This window comes from Besnoitia besnoiti, chromosome II, assembly GCF_002563875.1.
Source record: "Besnoitia besnoiti strain Bb-Ger1 chromosome II, whole genome shotgun sequence".
Classification (NCBI taxonomy): domain Eukaryota; phylum Apicomplexa; class Conoidasida; order Eucoccidiorida; family Sarcocystidae; genus Besnoitia; species Besnoitia besnoiti.
Genome location: NC_042357.1, coordinates 3292572 through 3310000, shown reverse-complemented (window position 1 = coordinate 3310000; position 17429 = coordinate 3292572). Strand labels below are relative to the sequence as shown.

At 55.4% G+C, this 17429-nt stretch overlaps 4 protein-coding genes across 4 annotated transcripts; 3 read left to right on the top strand and 1 right to left on the bottom strand.

Annotated features, from left to right (window-relative positions):
- Positions 1-638: 638 nt before the first annotated feature.
- On the top strand, positions 639-3009 carry BESB_038140 (uncharacterized protein; the record flags this gene model as incomplete). Its single annotated transcript, XM_029362400.1, has 2 exons — positions 639-1515; positions 1967-3009. 2 exons carry the CDS (start codon positions 639-641, stop codon positions 3007-3009), a joined length of 1920 nt encoding a protein of 639 aa, XP_029221365.1.
- A 1373-nt stretch (positions 3010-4382) lies between these two features.
- BESB_038130 (Dpy-30 motif protein) lies at positions 4383-9071 on the bottom strand (the record flags this gene model as incomplete). The annotated part of the gene is made up of 4 exons (XM_029362399.1): positions 4383-6425; positions 7569-7844; positions 8360-8467; positions 8793-9071. The coding sequence occupies 4 exons, from the start codon at positions 9069-9071 to the stop codon at positions 4383-4385; spliced, it is 2706 nt and encodes a 901-aa protein (XP_029221364.1).
- A 1997-nt stretch (positions 9072-11068) lies between these two features.
- Positions 11069-12973, top strand: BESB_038120 (Toxoplasma gondii family D protein; the record flags this gene model as incomplete). The annotated part of the gene is made up of 1 exon (XM_029362398.1): positions 11069-12973. One exon carries the CDS (start codon positions 11069-11071, stop codon positions 12971-12973), a length of 1905 nt encoding a protein of 634 aa, XP_029221363.1.
- Positions 12974-14765: 1792 nt separating this feature from the next.
- BESB_038110 (uncharacterized protein) lies at positions 14766-15963 on the top strand (the record flags this gene model as incomplete). The annotated part of the gene is made up of 2 exons (XM_029362397.1): positions 14766-14948; positions 15358-15963. 2 exons carry the CDS (start codon positions 14766-14768, stop codon positions 15961-15963), a joined length of 789 nt encoding a protein of 262 aa, XP_029221362.1.
- Positions 15964-17429: the final 1466 nt, after the last annotated feature.

The window sequence follows — 17429 nt, the reverse complement described above, 5'->3', positions numbered from 1 at the left end:
CCCCTCATGTTGTCTAGTCGTCCTTCCATCGTTCTGAGTCCGGCATTCACTTCTAAATTTTATCGCAATTGCTCTTTTCTTTGCTGACTCATCCCGGAGCTTTAACACTGAAAGACAACAGAGCGTCGAGGTGTCTCCGCGCGGTGCGTCTGGTGCGCGACCCCGTCTCTCGCCGGTCGTGCGCTCTAGTCGACCGAAACACGCGAAAACCTGTACCCGAAACGATACACAGACAGGATTTTCCTTAGACGCAGTGTTTCCCTGTTGTCCCGCAGGTCTGCTAGCAGCGCAGAGCTTTGTAGAAATGCTATGCGTGGCCTCGGACTTCGCCCAGCCGCGTGTGAGGCGAATCGAAGCCACTGTGCGCCGAGTTGGCATACCCATCGCAGGGAGCGTGAGCGCAGCAGCATCCTTTTTGGTATTCGTGGTCGAACTCGCCAGAGACAGTCACTATATATTTCAGTCAGAGGAGATACGTGCGCGTCTCGGCAAGCGAACTCTGCGCCCCACCTGTTCAGCGGGCAGCGAGAGAGGGAGGGAATTCGACAGGCACACGAGAAGACCTCGCGCCGAAACACAGCGCTGTGACCCTCCCAGATATCTCATAGCCGTGCCTAGGCGTTTTCGCGGCCCTGTAAATGGAGTTATTCCTCGCCTACAAGTCCGCGAGAGCCCTCTCTAGGCCTTCCCGGGTCTCCTCCGCGGACGCGATCCGCGGCGCCGGGAGGGAGGAAGGACGAAGCAACAAATTTCGCCTCACCAGGCCGCCTCAGGACTCACCCAGGAGCGACTGTGCGCGGACCTCGTCTTCCAGCGAGGGAGAGTCCGCGCAGTCCCCTGCAGCAGACCACTGTCGCAGGAGAAACGACAAACACCTCGCTAGGGAACAAGAGACTGCAGAATCGGAGAAGAGAGAGGACGAGCTGTGCTTTCCGGCCGTCAGATTCGTTGCGTCTGGAAAGGATGACCACGTGAAAAAGACAGGAGCTGCCTCGGCTCGCGTAGGTGAGGCGGATGATGGAAACCAATGCTCTGCGTGGCCTCTCACCAGGGTTGCAGACGCCGACTCGCTCTTAAGTTCGCCAGCTAGCCGCTGCGTACTGGAGGCGGCGGCGTGTCCACCCGGGCGCTCAGAGCGCTCGGCTCCGCGCCGCAGCGCGTCTGCAGCCTCCACTCCCTCGCAGACAGTTGGTTCGCGTCTGGGACTGCGCGGAGGGGCACTGAAGGCGCCGACGGTGGAGGAAGCCTCGCCGACAGCATTCGACTGGTCGCCCGCTAGGTTGCTGTCGCCTCTCTGCTGGCGAAGCCGCCAGGGGGGCAAAGGCCATGGAGCGGGAATGGCAGCACTGGGAGATGGCAGCCGTCGCGATCTCTCGCGCCACCCACGCCTCGAACTCGACAAAATCTTCCTAGTCCCGCAGCCCCTTAAGAGTCCTCTGAAAACGCCTGCCCCGAAATCGCGGTGCGACAAACCGAGGACGCGGGTCTGCAAGGTCACCAGTCCTCTGACCACCTGTGAGACGCATCCCAGCGTGCCCACATGCAGCTTTTCCTTTTCCAAACAGTAACAGAGGCGTTCGCAAGCGCATAGTCTCACGCCCCGTGTGGATGTGAAGTCTGTTTGTACTGCCGCGCGCCACAAAATTGAGGCAGACGTTTCCGGCGGCTGCCTTCAAAATCTGATGCGCTGACTTGCTGAGTCTCCACAACGGCAAATGTCTAACTCCGTTGGCGAGCGCCACACCTGCGAGACTCGTGGACGCGACGTCACGCGTGGCTGTGCGCTAGGCTTCTTCGTTTAGTCGCCTGGAAATATGTACAGGGAAGCGCATGTGCGTTATCGCTTCCAACCGAGCGAGTCGTCTAGAATCTCTCCAGGTGTTCGACATCTGGAGTTCGTTTTGCTGTTGCGCAAGTCGACCCCGTTCGTGAAAAGCCACCCTTCTGTGTGGTGTCTCTTTCGCAGGTCTCTCTATCGAGGCAGCTGCAGCCTCGCCTGCGCCGACCTTGACAGGCGCCGCTGCATGTGCGCCGTCTGAGGCCGAGGGGTCGACGGCAGCCGCACCTTCGCAGGGCATGCGATCCTTCGGTGCCGCATGCAGTCCGCGAGTAGCTTCACGCAGAGCCGTTTTTCCGAGCTGTCTGTCGCCGAGCTCGACTTCGCGTCGCATCGCGCTGTCTGACACACCGAATCCGTATTTCGTGTTCAATCCCGATCTATTCGACGACGCCGCAGTCTGGACGGCCCCGCGGCTCGAGCGCCTGCGCAGGGCTCTCGGCCTCAACCCCCCCACAGAACGAGGCAGGCGCACCTCGAGTCGGGGCGAGCTCGTGCGCTGTCTGAAAGCCTTTCACCGGCGACGCGAGTCCGCAGAACGCACAGAGGCCGGCTGTGACGTCGAGAGGCGCTCTTTGAGCGAGGCGGATCTGCGTCTCTGCGAAGCAGCTTCTCAAGACGAAAGCAACTTCTTCCTCGTCCCTGTGGACGCTGTGGACGTTCCCCCAGAGTGCGTGCGCGCGGTGTCGGGGACGCCTGTGGAGCCAGGCGAGCCCAGAAAGTGTCGCTCGATTCTGAAGACTTGCCCTTCGCGGCATGTGTGCTGCGGCGTTGAAGGCGCGTCCGCGAGGGTGGCGCGAGAGTCGCGGAGACCCCAGAGTCTCTGCGCAAGTGCTGGAGACCAGCGGAGAGGAAAAACGAGGAAACGGAGTTCGACGCTTGCGGTGGGAAAGGAAACAGAGAGACTGCTGTCTAGCAAGCGGATCAGATTTAGCGCATTCAATAGCGTCCAGCTCATCGACCCGAGGTCGGACGAACCGCAGGGTAAAGTTGATGCGCCGTCTCCGTCCGACTCCCTGTCTCGCCGCGATTTCGATACACCCGCAGGTCTCTGGGTAACTCGGGCAGAGCGACTGAATGCTTGTAACACAGAACGCAAAACGAACACGCCGAATGCGCTGTCCTCTGCCGTTCCATGCAGCAACACTACCAAGAATACTCCGTATACATAGCGTACATATATATGCACAAATATATTATCTTATATGTATGTACATGCGTCTCTACAGTTAACGTGGGCGAGAAACCGCAAGATCGGACCCGCATGTCCGGCACATATGAGATCCACGGGCAGCCTGAGGGTAGATGTAAATGTCTCCAAGAGCCTCGAAAGCTGACCCCCTCTCAGGGTGCTGTGCTGTGATCTCTGCAGAGTGCGACTCGGATCGCGATATCTTGTTCCCTTGTTCAAAGCGACAGTGACGTTCTTCGGTTTTTTACGCAGCCGAAGAACTGCCACCCTAGCGGCGTTTCTGGTTGTTTCCGTGCCCTGCGAACTACTCGCGCCTTCTACTCTGCAATGTGTCCACGGACAGAATTGGGCCCTCGATTCGTTCATGCATGCTGCGCTGAAGAGACCTTCCCTTGTGCATAAATATCCAGTGCGCCTATGACACAGCTGGAAGTTCTGAGAGCCTGTCGTGATGCGGCAAAGCGGGGCGCTCGGATGCATTTCAGGAAGCCGTCCGCGGAATGAGTCGAGAACCTTGCATGAGTGAACAGAGAGGAGCCAATGTAGTGTACTGTGACCAGCTGCGGTCCTTGTGCGTTTACTCCACATCCTCGAGCCACCGCAGAAAAATTTTGTTCGCGGGAAGAAGCCATCCCGAGGCCTGGTTCGGTCTGTACCGGCTTCGATATTTATTGGGACATGAGGCGCGATTCGGAAAAACGCAGGAAATTGACAGGCGAATGAATGGTGCCAGGAGTTTCTCACGTCAAGTAGAAAACTGCTGCCGAGCACCTAACTGGAGTGTTCTCCGCCATAGGCTGCCCGGCTGCCCTGAATCACGTCCCGTACGAAGCGTGCTACCCGAAACTTGTCTCTAATGTCTAGCAGTTATCTGTGTGGAGGCATAGAGTAAATCCCTAATCCCGGAAACAGCATCCAAGAGCCCATTCGTTGTCCCAAATCATTAGCGCACCCGTTCAGCATAGTTTCGTGACCCGCAAACCTCATCAGGAAGGCTGAGCATCAGTCCAGATACCACAAACCCCTGCCCTTTCGAACGCGGAAACATGTAGCTCATATCCGCTCCAAACATACGCGGAAAAGATAGGAGCTGCCGTTCGACTTCGCGTCGCGTGCAGTGTCACGCGTGTCATCACACGTGTCAAACAAATTGGGTACCCTGAGGAACGAACTCACAACGAAGTCCTGATGGCCAGACCGGCAGCCGCTTGACGCCAAACACAAACAAGTGTACGGACTTCACCAATACTTGACACTCTTCTGGCACTCTTGTTCCGCTTCACGTTTGGCTCGTCAAGCCTTGATGCGATACACGAGGCGTACGTCTTTGGTCGCGTCTTGTATTGCTAAATTCTACCGTGTGGCGTCTGGGGGCCGCTCACGGTCCATGTGGAGCGAGGGGTTGCTGCCAGTCCGATGCGCTGGAAGCTGTGAATCTCGTGGCGTTCCGGAGTTCGCGTCAACGAGAGACGCGAACAAAGACACAGATTCTGGGCCGAGTTGCTGCCTGTGCGCGTCTGTTCGGTTAAAGTGCGTGGAGTGCCGAAGAAGGTAGAAGGCGATCCACGAGATAGGGTCTTCAGGTCTTTCTCTGAGGACGAACTCTACCGCTGGAAGCAGAACTGGGATGACAGTCGCTCTCAGATACTCTCGCGTCGGGAGGGCCTTGATTTCGTCACCGCTAAGCGGCGCGAATCTGTCTAGGAATGTTAGATACCGCGGTCGCTGGCCGCTCGTCACACTCGAGCCGTTATCTCCTCCTGCACGCCCTGCGACTGCACCATGGTCGGGCGAGTCTTCGTCACCGTCGTCTTTCCGCGTGGACTCTCCACGGTTTTTCTCTTTCCGCTCGGAGCTCGCAGGGTCATTTCCCGCGTTGCCTGGTTCCCACAGCACGTCGGGCGTCCGCCGCCTTCTCAGCGCATGTGGCGCTGCCGCTAGGCACTGCGACAGGAGACGCAGACGGCGCGTGAGAAGCGTTTGCACGATATTGCATATGTAGTCTGGATTCGCAATCAAGCTGCAGGGCTCCGGGATAACCACAGAGTACACAGGGTCTACAGCTAGCCAGGCGCGAGTCTTGCCCTGCATGCAACGACCGGGAGAGACCCAGCTATCGAGAGCCACCCCAAACTGTCCACAGGGCTCTGCAGCCTGCTCCTCTGAAGTGCGTGAAGCGTCTCTGCCGCCAGGCACCCTCACACCTTCGGGTCCGCTGCGTATCGAGACGCCCTCCCCTCCACAGACGTTCGGCCGCTTTGCGGTCCTGCGGCAGGGAGCGACGGCGGACAACACAGGTTCTGGATATTCAGCTGAGGCATCAAACAGTGGCGTTCCAAACACGACTTCGAAGACGCTAAGTGTGGGCACGTGGGAGAGGCCGCGCGCGACGGAAAGAATTGCCGGCGACCCCACGCACACGTGGTGGCGGGTGAAGTCCGCTGGGTCGACGAAAACAGGCAGGGGCACTAGGGGTTCCGAAAGCGAGTAGCTGCGAAACGGATCTGAAGCCGGACAGGGCAAGCTAGACGGCATCTCATCGGAAGCGACTAGACGCTGAATCCTTGCCTCAGGGCCCTGCTCGGCGCGAGTCGGCTCTGCGTCGTCTCCAGGCGCTGGCGGAGAGGCTCGAGGTGCTGCTGAGTGTATGGTTGCTGTATCTGTATCTGGAGAGGCGGCATCGGCGGTCGCAGATATCACTGGACTGGGCTCCAGCTCCTGGCACCCTGGAGTTTGTGGAGTAATGGATTCTCGGTTGACGGCTGCTGATTGTAGCTCGCAGCCGCTCGCTGGCTGCCTAGCCGCGGCTTTCCCGGTTTCCTCAAAAGGGGTGTTGGGCTTCACGAACCTCGACGGAAACATGCAGCTGTCGGGAGGGACTCTGTCGTCTCCTGAAGTGCCTCGGACAGCTACACAGTTGCCAGAAGGCCTAGGTGAGACAGCGGGTGGTAGCGAGTTACACCTGGCCTCTCGAGCCTCCAGAATCTCTTCGCTCCGCTTGGGCTCGTCGGGCGCGGCGCCAAAGCACAAGCATAAGACGTTGTGGCGGGAGAGAAGGTCATGCACCATCGCGGTGTAGATTTCGTGGATGCCTTCGTACTGTGTGTCAGACCCGAGAAACCTCAGGGTCCACGTAGGGGATTCATAGCACGTCTGCTGAGACCGCGACCCCTGAGCGCCTTCTGCAGCTTGCCGAGGCTCGTCTCTTCCGAGAGAAGCGTCCGGAAGTCTCGAGTCTCTTGCAGCTTCCTTCGGTGCGGTTCGCTCGGACGAATGTTGCTGAGACGACGAGGACTCATATGCGGAGTCCCGAGTGGAGTACGAGACGGAGAGCGAGCCAATTTGAGACTCAGATATTCTCAGATCTCTCGACTTCTTCCGACCGTCCAGAAAAACCTGTGCGCAAACAGAAAGGTCCACAAGGAAAACGCTTCAGGAATTCTAGAATTCGCCAGGACGCGGATACGCGCATCCTATCTACTGCGTGGAAGAGGCGCCTTGTCGCCTGACCAAGATTAAAGTTGCTAGAGATGCCGAAGATACCTGTAGCTAGCTGTTTCTCCAAGGGCCCGAAACTCCAAGCAGAAGCATACAAATTGAGTAAAAGCTCTGTGCTCCGAGAGCTTACTTGCTTCGTTCGGTTATTCCCGTCGAAGGCGGGATGTTTCCCTTCACAGAGGGCGTTGATTTCCTGTACAAGAGCGCGAATGTGGCATCCCTGCGCGTGGTCTCGTGTGTAGAAGACAAGCTTGAAGCGCGTCTTCTCACGTATCAATCTGAACAAGGTGTGGAAGAAGTAAGGCATGGTATACCAGAAACCCGACTTGAGCCTCGACGCGTGTGCGCCCCGCTGCTCGTCGACACGCCTCAAATCGTGGTTCGAAGGTCGTTCTAAGGAACTTGTCGCTGAACACTCGAGCCCAGGGCGAGGCTTCTCAGCTGAGTCAACAGACGGAATTCGTGGTTCACGCGGAGAAAGCACAGAAGAGGCGGCGGAAGGTACGGAAGGACGACGTGCGCTGTCGCTGTCTGCGAAGACCTGCACATTCGCTCACACGAGAAGGCAGACCGCTCCAGTTGTCTTGTTTCGCGACTGCGGGGCTTCACGTTTCCTCAGGCACAAGCACAGAATTTGAGACGACGCGAAACGTATTCTCCTGCGCACGTTTGCCGGCGCTGAATCCTCGAGTGACAGTGTGCCGGTCACCTGCGGGAGGGTAGAGTGCCGAGCAAAGTTTCGCGCGGTGTGTGTTGCGACCAGACAACTTGGTATGACCCATGGCATTACGTTGAGACAAGGCTTGGCATTACGTGCCTCAGGAGCAAGCATGCGCTTCATCTGAGTAACCGATTTGTTGTCCGCAGTACAGCTCAGCAGGGTTCAGGCAACGGCTTCTCATTCTCTGCTCGTACCAGTTTACGCGCTTTTCTGCCTGTCTACTCGGACCTCGGGATATAGTGTTTGTCTCCTTTGACGCAGTGGGAAGCATCCGCGGTTACCGCTAGTTCTTGTTCCTTTGTTTCTACTGCTGAACTTACCGGCGCTAGAATAGCACCTGGATTTGGCGTCTCGCAGCCCAGTCCCAGCCTGACTGTCAAAGGTAACGCCATGCGTTTCATGAGCTGTGTGTGAACTTCCTTTAGAAGAACGTCTGCGCGAACACTGTCTAACTGGTTTTCCCTTTCGCCTTCTGCCTCAGCATCTGCAGTGGCAGTGCACTCCTTCGGCTTCCTTTTTGGTCTTTGTGGCTGCAGATACTTCTTCTCGCCGTCCTGCCCGAATGTCTGCAGGACTCGGCGTATGTTTTCGCAAACCTGCACAGCGAGAGAAACCATGAGAAGCTACATCCTTTTCCGCATCCGTCTCTGCAGCCTGTGTTTCATTCATGCTTGTTTTTGCTGTTTTTCTTGTTCGATAACGCAATAGAGCTTCCAGTACTCGGGGGGCGGCGAGGAAGCTTAGAAATGCCGCGGCGTAGTCAGGCACAAATAGAGATGGTTGGGCGCCCTTTCGACAGACATTTGAGCTACGAGGTACTGAAGCGTTCTGCATGGATTTCTGTCTCCACGGCAATCAACACACCAACGAAATGGATGTAAGCAAGATACTTGCGTAGATCGGAATGCATAACCCTCTCAAGCGTCACAGAGAGTAAATGCCAGCTACTTCAGTTCCCCTCTTTCGCAGCGCCTGAAGTCAGAGTCGTCAGGCCCAGGAACACACCGTCGCTCTCGAAGTTGTTTTCAGCCTCTCCGGCAGCTGCACAGTGCCCGGTGGAGGCGAACAGTGACTGAAAACTGCTATAGACACGCACATGGTGACAGCATACCTGGAGGTCCCCGGGATCAGCAGCTGTGTTTCGAGAACGAAGAAATTGACCGCAGGTGATGAGGCTGTCGTCGTTCAGAGGAGGATCACATGATGGACTCTCGCTCACCTGCCATGGATAGAAAGACAGGAAGGAGTACCTAACCGTGTCAGAAGCCGGAAGCGGGCGTCTGCAAATGCAGGCATCCGTGAGATCAAATATGAGTATCCACACATGTTGCCAGTGGAAATAGAAACAATGTGCACGGTATCGCATTTGCTCATCAAGTTTATCGGTGGTTTAAGCTCCCGGTCCGTCTCGTCAGACTCGATACTCGAGTTTTGCGGCTTTGGTATCGTGAATGCGGCGCAACTCACAACACTTCGAAGTATGGAAGAGACTAGCATCCGTCATGCGTTTTCACATCGCTGTTCCATACGCAATTGTGACTCACTGGAATCCATCTGCCAGTCTCCGGGTCCAGAGTTCCCCACATAAACTCAGCGAGCAGATGGGAAGCGAAATCTCGAACAGGGCACGCCTCCAGGCATGGCACATCCTTGTTTTCCTTTGTGTGCTCTGTTTTCTGTAGCCTTGAGTACAGTGTGGAGAGAACAACTCCATTGTCTGCGTCGATGTGAAATATCAAGAGGGGGTTTTGGTCTTCTGAAACTCTAGGCGCAGCACCACCACGTTTGTCACGACTAGTGTCTAAACCGGAGGCCGCGTGCATTCGCGTATTCAGTATGGATACTCCTGCCATGGCCCTTATATTTCAGCGGACTACAGCACTCTAGAGGACTTAGAGCTCTGCAGGAATGCTATCACAGTCGACAGGAGTCCGATGGACTAAAGCAAAATACGCGCGAGATCGCTGTTGCTGAACGAGCAACGCTTCCCGGCTTCGTCCTAGTTTGGGTTCCTCCGCGGTAAACTCAGACGATGCATACATCCACAAATAAGTACGGCCCTACAAGAAGTTCGATCCGTGACAGCGGGGCAATGGAGCATGAAAGACTGTACTCCGAAGCATGCACCTGCTGCAATCGGGCCTGCTTTGCAGGGAGTACAGCAGCGTTCACTTCCTAAGAAGCTGGCAACTGTGCGGCGGGAAAATATTGCATCAAGAAGATATTATAAAACATGGTGCCGCGAGCCGGGGATGGGAATCAAACTGGCAATTCGCGTAAAAACGAACCTGTTGGTCCTAACACAACACGCCCACAGAAAGCGCTCTCCGACTTCGCGTCAAGCCTACATGTGGAATACGACCAGCACTACTAGCGGACCACATCCAGAGCTGCCAGTTGTGCTAATTGGAATAGCGTTACTTGACAGGTATCGGTCGATGAAGAATAGCTCCACACAGAACCGGGAATGACACCGATTCCTTCCCTCCAAGCATTCCGCCACAGTGCTTGCGTGCGGTAGTTCCATTCCAAACTGTCGAACTGTATCACACGGTTTTCAGATGGTTCAAACGCTTGCACCACCAAGTATTGGTCCTTGGATGGTTGCGAGTGACGGTTAGAAGACATCCTTCTGCAGATTGCTCTTTTGCGTAAGCGCACACGTAGAAGCGTACTTGATGAGCAGCTCACCTACATACAGCCCGTGAGCCAATCCATGACCCCTTAGTCTTCCTATAGCGAGAGCAGGTGAAGGTATACGAAGAAGGGCAGGAGCAGTTGAAGATAGACTCCGAGAGCGTTTGTAGTTTCAAACAGTGTAGAACATCGAGAGAGCTTTTTTCTCTGAGCATGTAGGTGCTACGAAGCGTTCGCCACACCGGCCTGTTTGCTAGCTTACGGTAAGGGTGTTGCCACTGTAGAGTTTTGCTCCGACGGAAGATCTGATCCAGGTTGTACGAGCTCCGGTGCATGAGTGGTCATGATCGAATACGGGAACCAGCAACCGCACACCTATTTCTTCTCTGAACTGTTTTGATGCCGGCTTAGTGTTGTGTCTCCAGACAAATCATCACTCGTGACGACATATAAGGTGTGTTTTCCATCCTCCACGACAAATCTCACGCGGCACAGTTTTTGCGAACATCTCTTATGTGCATTATACTACTTGCTGGTGGGGGCGGTTGCATCATACAATGGTGCTCACACACGTACGATGTCAACCACCTCTATTCGGCTCCTTGGAGACAAAACTGGTTTTCTTGGTCGACGTACGAAACACGCTCCTACAGCAGCATGCGAGAAGTCGTGTGCAACAGCAGCTCTTTGTTAGGAGGTCCTGTAGTTAAACGTCTATTTTGGGGGCTCTGCAGACCAGCAGATGGCATTGATGCCGGCACGACACCGTCAGCCTGCCGGCAAGCACAGCGATAGGTGTGTAGCGCTTCAGACAGGGGGCTTGTCTCCCGCAAGACTCCGTGACGGACGACCTCAGGCTATATGGAGAACCCGTTTTTCTATTACGCAGACAGGGTTCTCCGAAATCAGTATCACACTCCAACTCTCGATACTTTGGTCGCGCTAGCTAGACGCTCACAGTTTGCTGGCGTACGGGCATGGATGAACGGTCGTGTGCCAGATGGTTTTCAGCCACGAGCAGCATCGACACATAGTTTGCAAGGCGTAACGAGTGCTGAGGGAAGTCACATCTGTGCATGTTTGGTCTAGCTCCTTCTTCGTTAGATGTCCGCCGACACAAAGGTCGCAAGAAAAAACCCTGCTCACTGAGGTTTCCTCCTTTCTCGCATTGATAGTTACAATCATGAGACTCGTGCCTGCGACAGCAGCCCCATGTCTGGCGTTTTTCGCCTTGGGTGTTTCTTTCTTTGACGTCGTTTCTGCCGGACCCTCCAGACGCGGCCAAACACTTCAACAGCGTGCGGCCGCGTTTGCCGCACCTTTCGCGCACCAGTATGAAAACGTTGGGAACTATTACCAGAGTGACTATCCAGACTACTCAAGCAATGAGGCGCCTCACGAACTTTATTCCCACAAGTACCACAGTGGTAAGAAAGGCGGCTACACAACGACAACAACAGCACCTCACCTTCCAGTTCAGATGGTAACGGAGTGCTTTCAAGTCCCTTACAGCATCAACAAAACATGCTATAAAGATGAGATTGTAAGCCGCCCGTACAGCTGTCCGTCGTCCGGTGCCGAGGAGGTTTGCCGTGCCGTTCAAGAGGAGGCATCAGACACGTGCTACCGGGTTGTCCAGCGCGAGGTGCAGTATGAATGCCCTAAGCCGCAGAACCAAAAGCTCTGCTCCCAGATACCGGTGACCATTGCAAAGACATGCAGGAAAACGAAGAAGGAAAAGATCGTCAGCAGCTGTCCCAAACCTGTGCAAGTGCCCGAATGCGAAGTCCAGGCGCGCTCGGTCCCTGATACATGCTACGAGTCCACCGCCGTCACGGAGGAATACGAATGCTGGGGAACAGAGTCCGCTATGGAGTGCGACGTCGAAATGCACGAATATCAAGGGCAGTGCACTCGAGAAGTACAGGTTCCTGTACCGTATGATTACCAGGAGACTGTACCTGAGAAGCAGTGCTCGAAGAAGCTGCATACGAAGAATGGCGTATGCATGAAGACGATTCAGGAGGAGGAGCAGTACCCTTGCCCTGAAACGAAGTGGGAGCAAAGATGCACGCCAACAACCAAGCTAGTTCAGGAACCCTGTGACAAGCCCGTTGTTGCTCAAGAGACATACGACTGCAGCGAGACACGCAAGGAGCAAGTTTCGAAAACATGTTCCCGCCGCGTTCCGAAGAAGACCGCCGTTGAGCGATGTGACGCGCCACAAGGCAAGAAGCATGAGTACCAACCGATGGGCAAGAAACTTCGCCGTCTCGGGCCGCATAAAAAGGGAGGCTTATGCCGGACAGTGGAGATGGTGACTGAGGAAATCGAAACGTACCCGTGCACAGAAGAAGTGGCTGTCGTCGTACCTAAAGTATGCTCACGAGACGTGACGCGTACAGTCACCCAGATGTGCAACCGTCAGGTGCCAGATCAGACATGCGCCATGGAGTCGGTCTCTGTGCCAAAGATGTGTTCTCGAACAGTTCCGAAGAACGTCGAAGTCCCCTGCAGCAGCCAAAAGGAGGAGGAAGTGTGCAACGATGTTCCCCGTCACGTATCGAAGCAGGGGTATAGATTCGAGACAAAGGTAGAGACGTATCCTTGCCCGAAACAGGAGTTCGCTGAGCGGTGCTATGAGGTGAAACGTCCGAAGAGGCATATCTGTCAGGCGACAATATTTGAAACGAAGGAGAAAGTATGCACCCGGCAGGAGTTCCAAGAGGTATGCCGGGATAAGGAGCAGCCCCTGTCTCAGCCCTGCTTGGAAGAACGCGAAACACAAATCGAAATTCCGTGCAAAGACCACACCACGGAGGAGAAGTGTATCAACGTTCCCATCTATACAATGGGCTTGTGCTCGACTATAATCGAAGAAGTTGAGGAGTATTCGTGCACGAAGACAGAGCCGGCGATTCAGTGCCAGAGCATGCCAACGGAGCGTGTTGGGACATGCTTCCGCGAGGAAACTCAAACCGTGCCGTACGACTGCTATGAAAAAGCCTACGAAGAGAAATGTGTGCAGCTGCCTGTGACCCAGCCTCCGGCACCGAAACCCCAGAAGAAGAAACCTGCCAAGAAATAGTTGGTTCCGTATGTGTACGGCAAGCGTTGTTTTGCCGGCGGACGAACGTTCATTAGGACGTACATGCCTCCTATATGCGTGCGTTCACCGGCGGAGGGGGGGATACCAAACGAAGAAAAGCTTCTTTGCATTGCATTCTGTCTGCCTGGTAGAAGGCCAGTGTAAGAGCGGTTGTATCGCTGGATCGCTACTGCATTCCATCTTCGTGAAAAACAATTCTACATGCAACGACTTTCATAACCATCCCTTCCATACTTTTTCAGTTGCAGAACCTGTTCTCCCCCGCAAGAGGCCGCGTGCAAAAAACGCTTCTTCGCCTTTTGCAAAGGCGGAAACTACCACCCTGCTGTTTCCTCTCAGCCGTGCATTTTCGCTGGTAGAACGCCAGGCCGATTACATTGCCCACATGCCTGCTGCCCGCGGAATCTCCTCAACTATACCGACTTTTTCTGTACTCGTGCAGCCGTTCTTTCTGCCCTGGTTCGAGTCTGCCACAGGTTGCCCCTTCTGGAGGGCTCTCTCGCAACCCCCTCGGATTGCGTGCCTTGTCGTGTCATTCTCAGCTCCGCCAGTCAGTCACGTCCCCCGCTTCAAGCCTCCACTCTTGTCATCCACTGCAAAAGTTACTGAACGGTTCTGTACCCTTGCTTTACCTGGTGACGTTTCGTGCTGGTCGATGGTAGACACCACGGATCGCTTGTGATTCGCGTGTCATTCGCAATTGACTGCGAATGCTTCTGCTGAGAAGCTCGCGGCTTCTTACACCTAACGCGTGCTTGCCTTTCCTCATTCCGTTCCTTCGAGAACATTTTCCCTTGAGCGAGAAAAGACAAGCTCAACATTCATATTCACAATTATCCTGTCCTACCTCGAGCTGTGACCGGTGCCCCTGGTGAGGCCTAACACCTAGGGTCCGTCGAGCCGAGATCCTGGTTTTCCGCATCAAATAAACACTGCGCTGCAGTACTGCATTGGACGTGGCTCTGAGCCAGTGCATTGTCGCTCGAGACTCCGCGGCGTCGACAAAAGGGATTCGGTTTCCAAGCCAAGCTCCGCTGTTCCCGTTCTCGGCGTGGTTCCCCCTTCCAGCCGCCCACCAGCTGCCGATCGCAGGGCGTCTCCTAGGCTTTACATTCGGAACGCGTCATCCAAGGTGGCGGTTCAGCACGCCGTTATCGAGAGAGGGAGAAACGGCGTGTGGCCAACGGTACGTGACTGTAATTCGCAAACGATGCAAGTCCTCAGAGAACTAAATCTGACAATCGCATGCATTAGTTCTACCTGGAGGCTATCTGTTTTCACCTATCGGTCGTGATCTGCGTGCACCGTAGACGGGCATACGCGCTGTAAGGGTGCTCTGACGTCGGATGAGAGGTCTTTGTGGTTACACGAATATTTGGAGGATGTGCAGGCTCATGACACGCGTAGTCGGTGACTCGATGAGGCTAGCGATGTTGTGTGGACGTTTTCCCCTTTAGAGCCAGTTGCGTGTGCGCCTCAATGCGTGGTTTGCGTTCAGGAGACGTGCCAAACCCGACAAACCTTCGCACTGACGCGTTACTCAACAAAACGAGCACCGCCGGGGCTTCGCCATCAACAGAGATTCCTGGGATGCAAGGAAGGAAACAGGGGAGTGCTGCGGGCGTCGCACATTCCCTCTCTCTCGCTCCCGGTTTGGCTAAGCATAAACAAAGCGAGCGCACAGCGCGTTCGTCTCGGTCCCCCGCTATAATTTCTAAACGTGTTCGTCCAACAAGCTGTAGTTCTTCTTCGAAATGCCGTATTGTGCATCATGCTTGCAAAGCCGGCACCGCGTCCACCGCTGACGGGCGTGCTAACACCGGTGTGGCCTATTCTACGAGTAGCGCGAAACACTCCAATTAGACCAGCCAAAGTCCCGCGATACTTCTACGAGGAGAATCTCCGTCATGTGACAATTCTCTTCAAAGCCATGGAGATTCCACTACGAGCTCGCGTGCGACAGGAACCTTGGCCAGAACGGCGACCGTAACGTCTCGTGACAGGACACCTAAGCGAACGGATGTGTGGCACACCCGCCTCGAAGACTGGTAAGGCAAGAAAAGTCCATGAAACGAAATAGCGCATTTCTCTTTCACGTGTTAGAGTAACCACTTCCGCAGCGACCAGGAGTCACGTCTTCAGAGCTTTTCAGAGTGGTGAACGAAGAAACAACCTGTGTCATACACTTTCTCGATAAGGGGTAAGCAGCCATTACACACACCAGCGTGTTGCGTGTCCTCATTTTGCGGTCCTACAGGTGGAAGGTGCAGCCGTCGGCCGTGTGCCTCTAGTGTTCACGGACATTCTCACTCAAGGCGCACGAAAGGCACGTGGAGATCTGCGCGCGATTACGCTTCGCTCAGTCGGCTATCAAATCGCAGCAGGCCATAGCAGCCAAAACGGCAGATGCTGTCAAAGAACGCAAGGCCCCAGCAACACAGTCCAGTATTGTGTATCGACCACACCGAGAGCGCGATGCCAAGACGGTGGCAAGAACACTTGGGCAGGTCACAGAACGAGTGCCTCGGGGAGATTCTTCAAGAGGGGAAACACTCGAAGGTTCCTTTCCTGCATCTCAGCAGGCCTTTGCAGCCCCAAAACCAAAGGTAAACAGGAGTCGCGCAGACCACATGAGACGAGAAAGCGAAGAAGAAGGCGAATCCCAATGGGAACCAAAGGCAAGCAGCACGGAAGGGGTACCGCAAGCAACAGAGAAAGAGCGGCGCGGGGGTCTTCCCCACAGAGTCGACAACGAACAGGATGCCGCCGACAGAGAGTACCCCCCATCAGAGCTCTCTGAAGCTGCTTCGGCCACCGCTGCCGCCATTGGAGATTGTTTGCGTCGCATCCAAAGTAGCATCTGCCCCAACGACATATGTTCACCCGTCGACAACCAGCGTTCGACCTTCGATGCAGTGAAGGACTTGCTATTCAAGGTGATGGCTACCTACATTGACGAATGTCGCTAAGTCAAGGGGAAAGCTGCACGGCATATCGAGAGAAGCGGGCTGTCACACGAAGAGGCGAACTACGTCTTGAATGGCCCACGCAAACGTTTCTCCGCCGAGCACCAGGCAGACACCAATGCTAAGGCTCCAGTGGGCCCTTCCGAGCTTAGTCAGCCGCGCGTGGTGGGAGCCCTTGCTTGCCTTCTGTCTCCGCGCAACAGCCATGATCTGGACGGCTTCTCAATTGCTGAAGTGACTGAATGCTCGTTCGCTCTACTGCGACGGTTCGACACGATGGTGGAAAAATTGTTTCCTCTTCAACACGAGTCGAAGCCGCCGCTTCTGACCACTTTAGGGAGGACAGGAGCCACAGCCGGCCAACGCCCGCCTGCTGCAGATTTGGGGAGGAGCCGCCGCTGAACCCCTCTCCGACGCCACCGATTTCCTCTGCTCGGCTACGAACTGAGCCGCAGGAGATGAGGGCTGCAGACAGTAAGGCAAAAACCTTGAGAGAGACTTGTGTAAGTCTTCCGCCCCCATCCCTGAAGCTCTACAGGTTCCCAGGAGTGACGCAGGAATTACGCGGCAAAGATATCTGATGGAGAGAGCTGAGGCCGTTTCCGCCACACGAGTTGAAGAGCGGAACGGGCAGAGGCATCATCAAGCGCACTCGTCGTCCACGTTCTCTGCCGAATTGTCGATGAGGTCAAGGGTGTGGAAAGAGAAGGCCGATAGAGATGCTCGCGGCTTCATTTTGCAGCCAGGCGAGTATCACGAGTATAACCCAAGCCGCGAAGCGTACAGCAACGGATGCCGCATCGGAGTCCCACCGCCATCTCGAATTTGCACTGTGCCGACACCAGTGCATCCCTTTTCTTTCGAAGTCGACGCCTCTAGACCGTGCCCGCCCTCCCCTTCCCTCGTTCCTCATCGTTCGTCGCGTGTCTCCCCCAGCCCAGTTCGGGGTCCAGTCTATGCTCCTTGTGAACCTGGAAGGCGCAACCCCTTCAAGAACCATCTGACTCATCGGCGAGCCGCCTCCTCCCAGCGGAACCGCAATGCCATGCCAGACGCTGGACTCCTGCAACGGACAATGCAGTACCTGCACGAGGGCACGAGAGGAGCCCTCGACTCCTCGCTGGACAGGGTATAGATTTAGTCTCAAGGGATCGACCGGATTCACCGCCTCGGCTGAATCCTTCTGCAGAACCTCGCGCAGAACCCGAAATAGGGGGGCCTGTTGCATCACTAGGAAGGACTTGTCCAACCCAGGACTCAGGCAGGTTATCGTGGAGGGAAAGAATCCTGTCTCTTTCACTGGACGCAGCACTCCCCACAGACAGCGGAAGTGTTCCTGCTAGCTCAAGGAGAGGAGATGTCCTTCCAGAGGACTCTATGTTCCCCTCTCGTTGGGACCATCGTAGAGATGAGACCAGAGCCGTGTTCTTCGGTGGCGTCCAAGCAGGACATGGTGCAGGTGCTGGCGT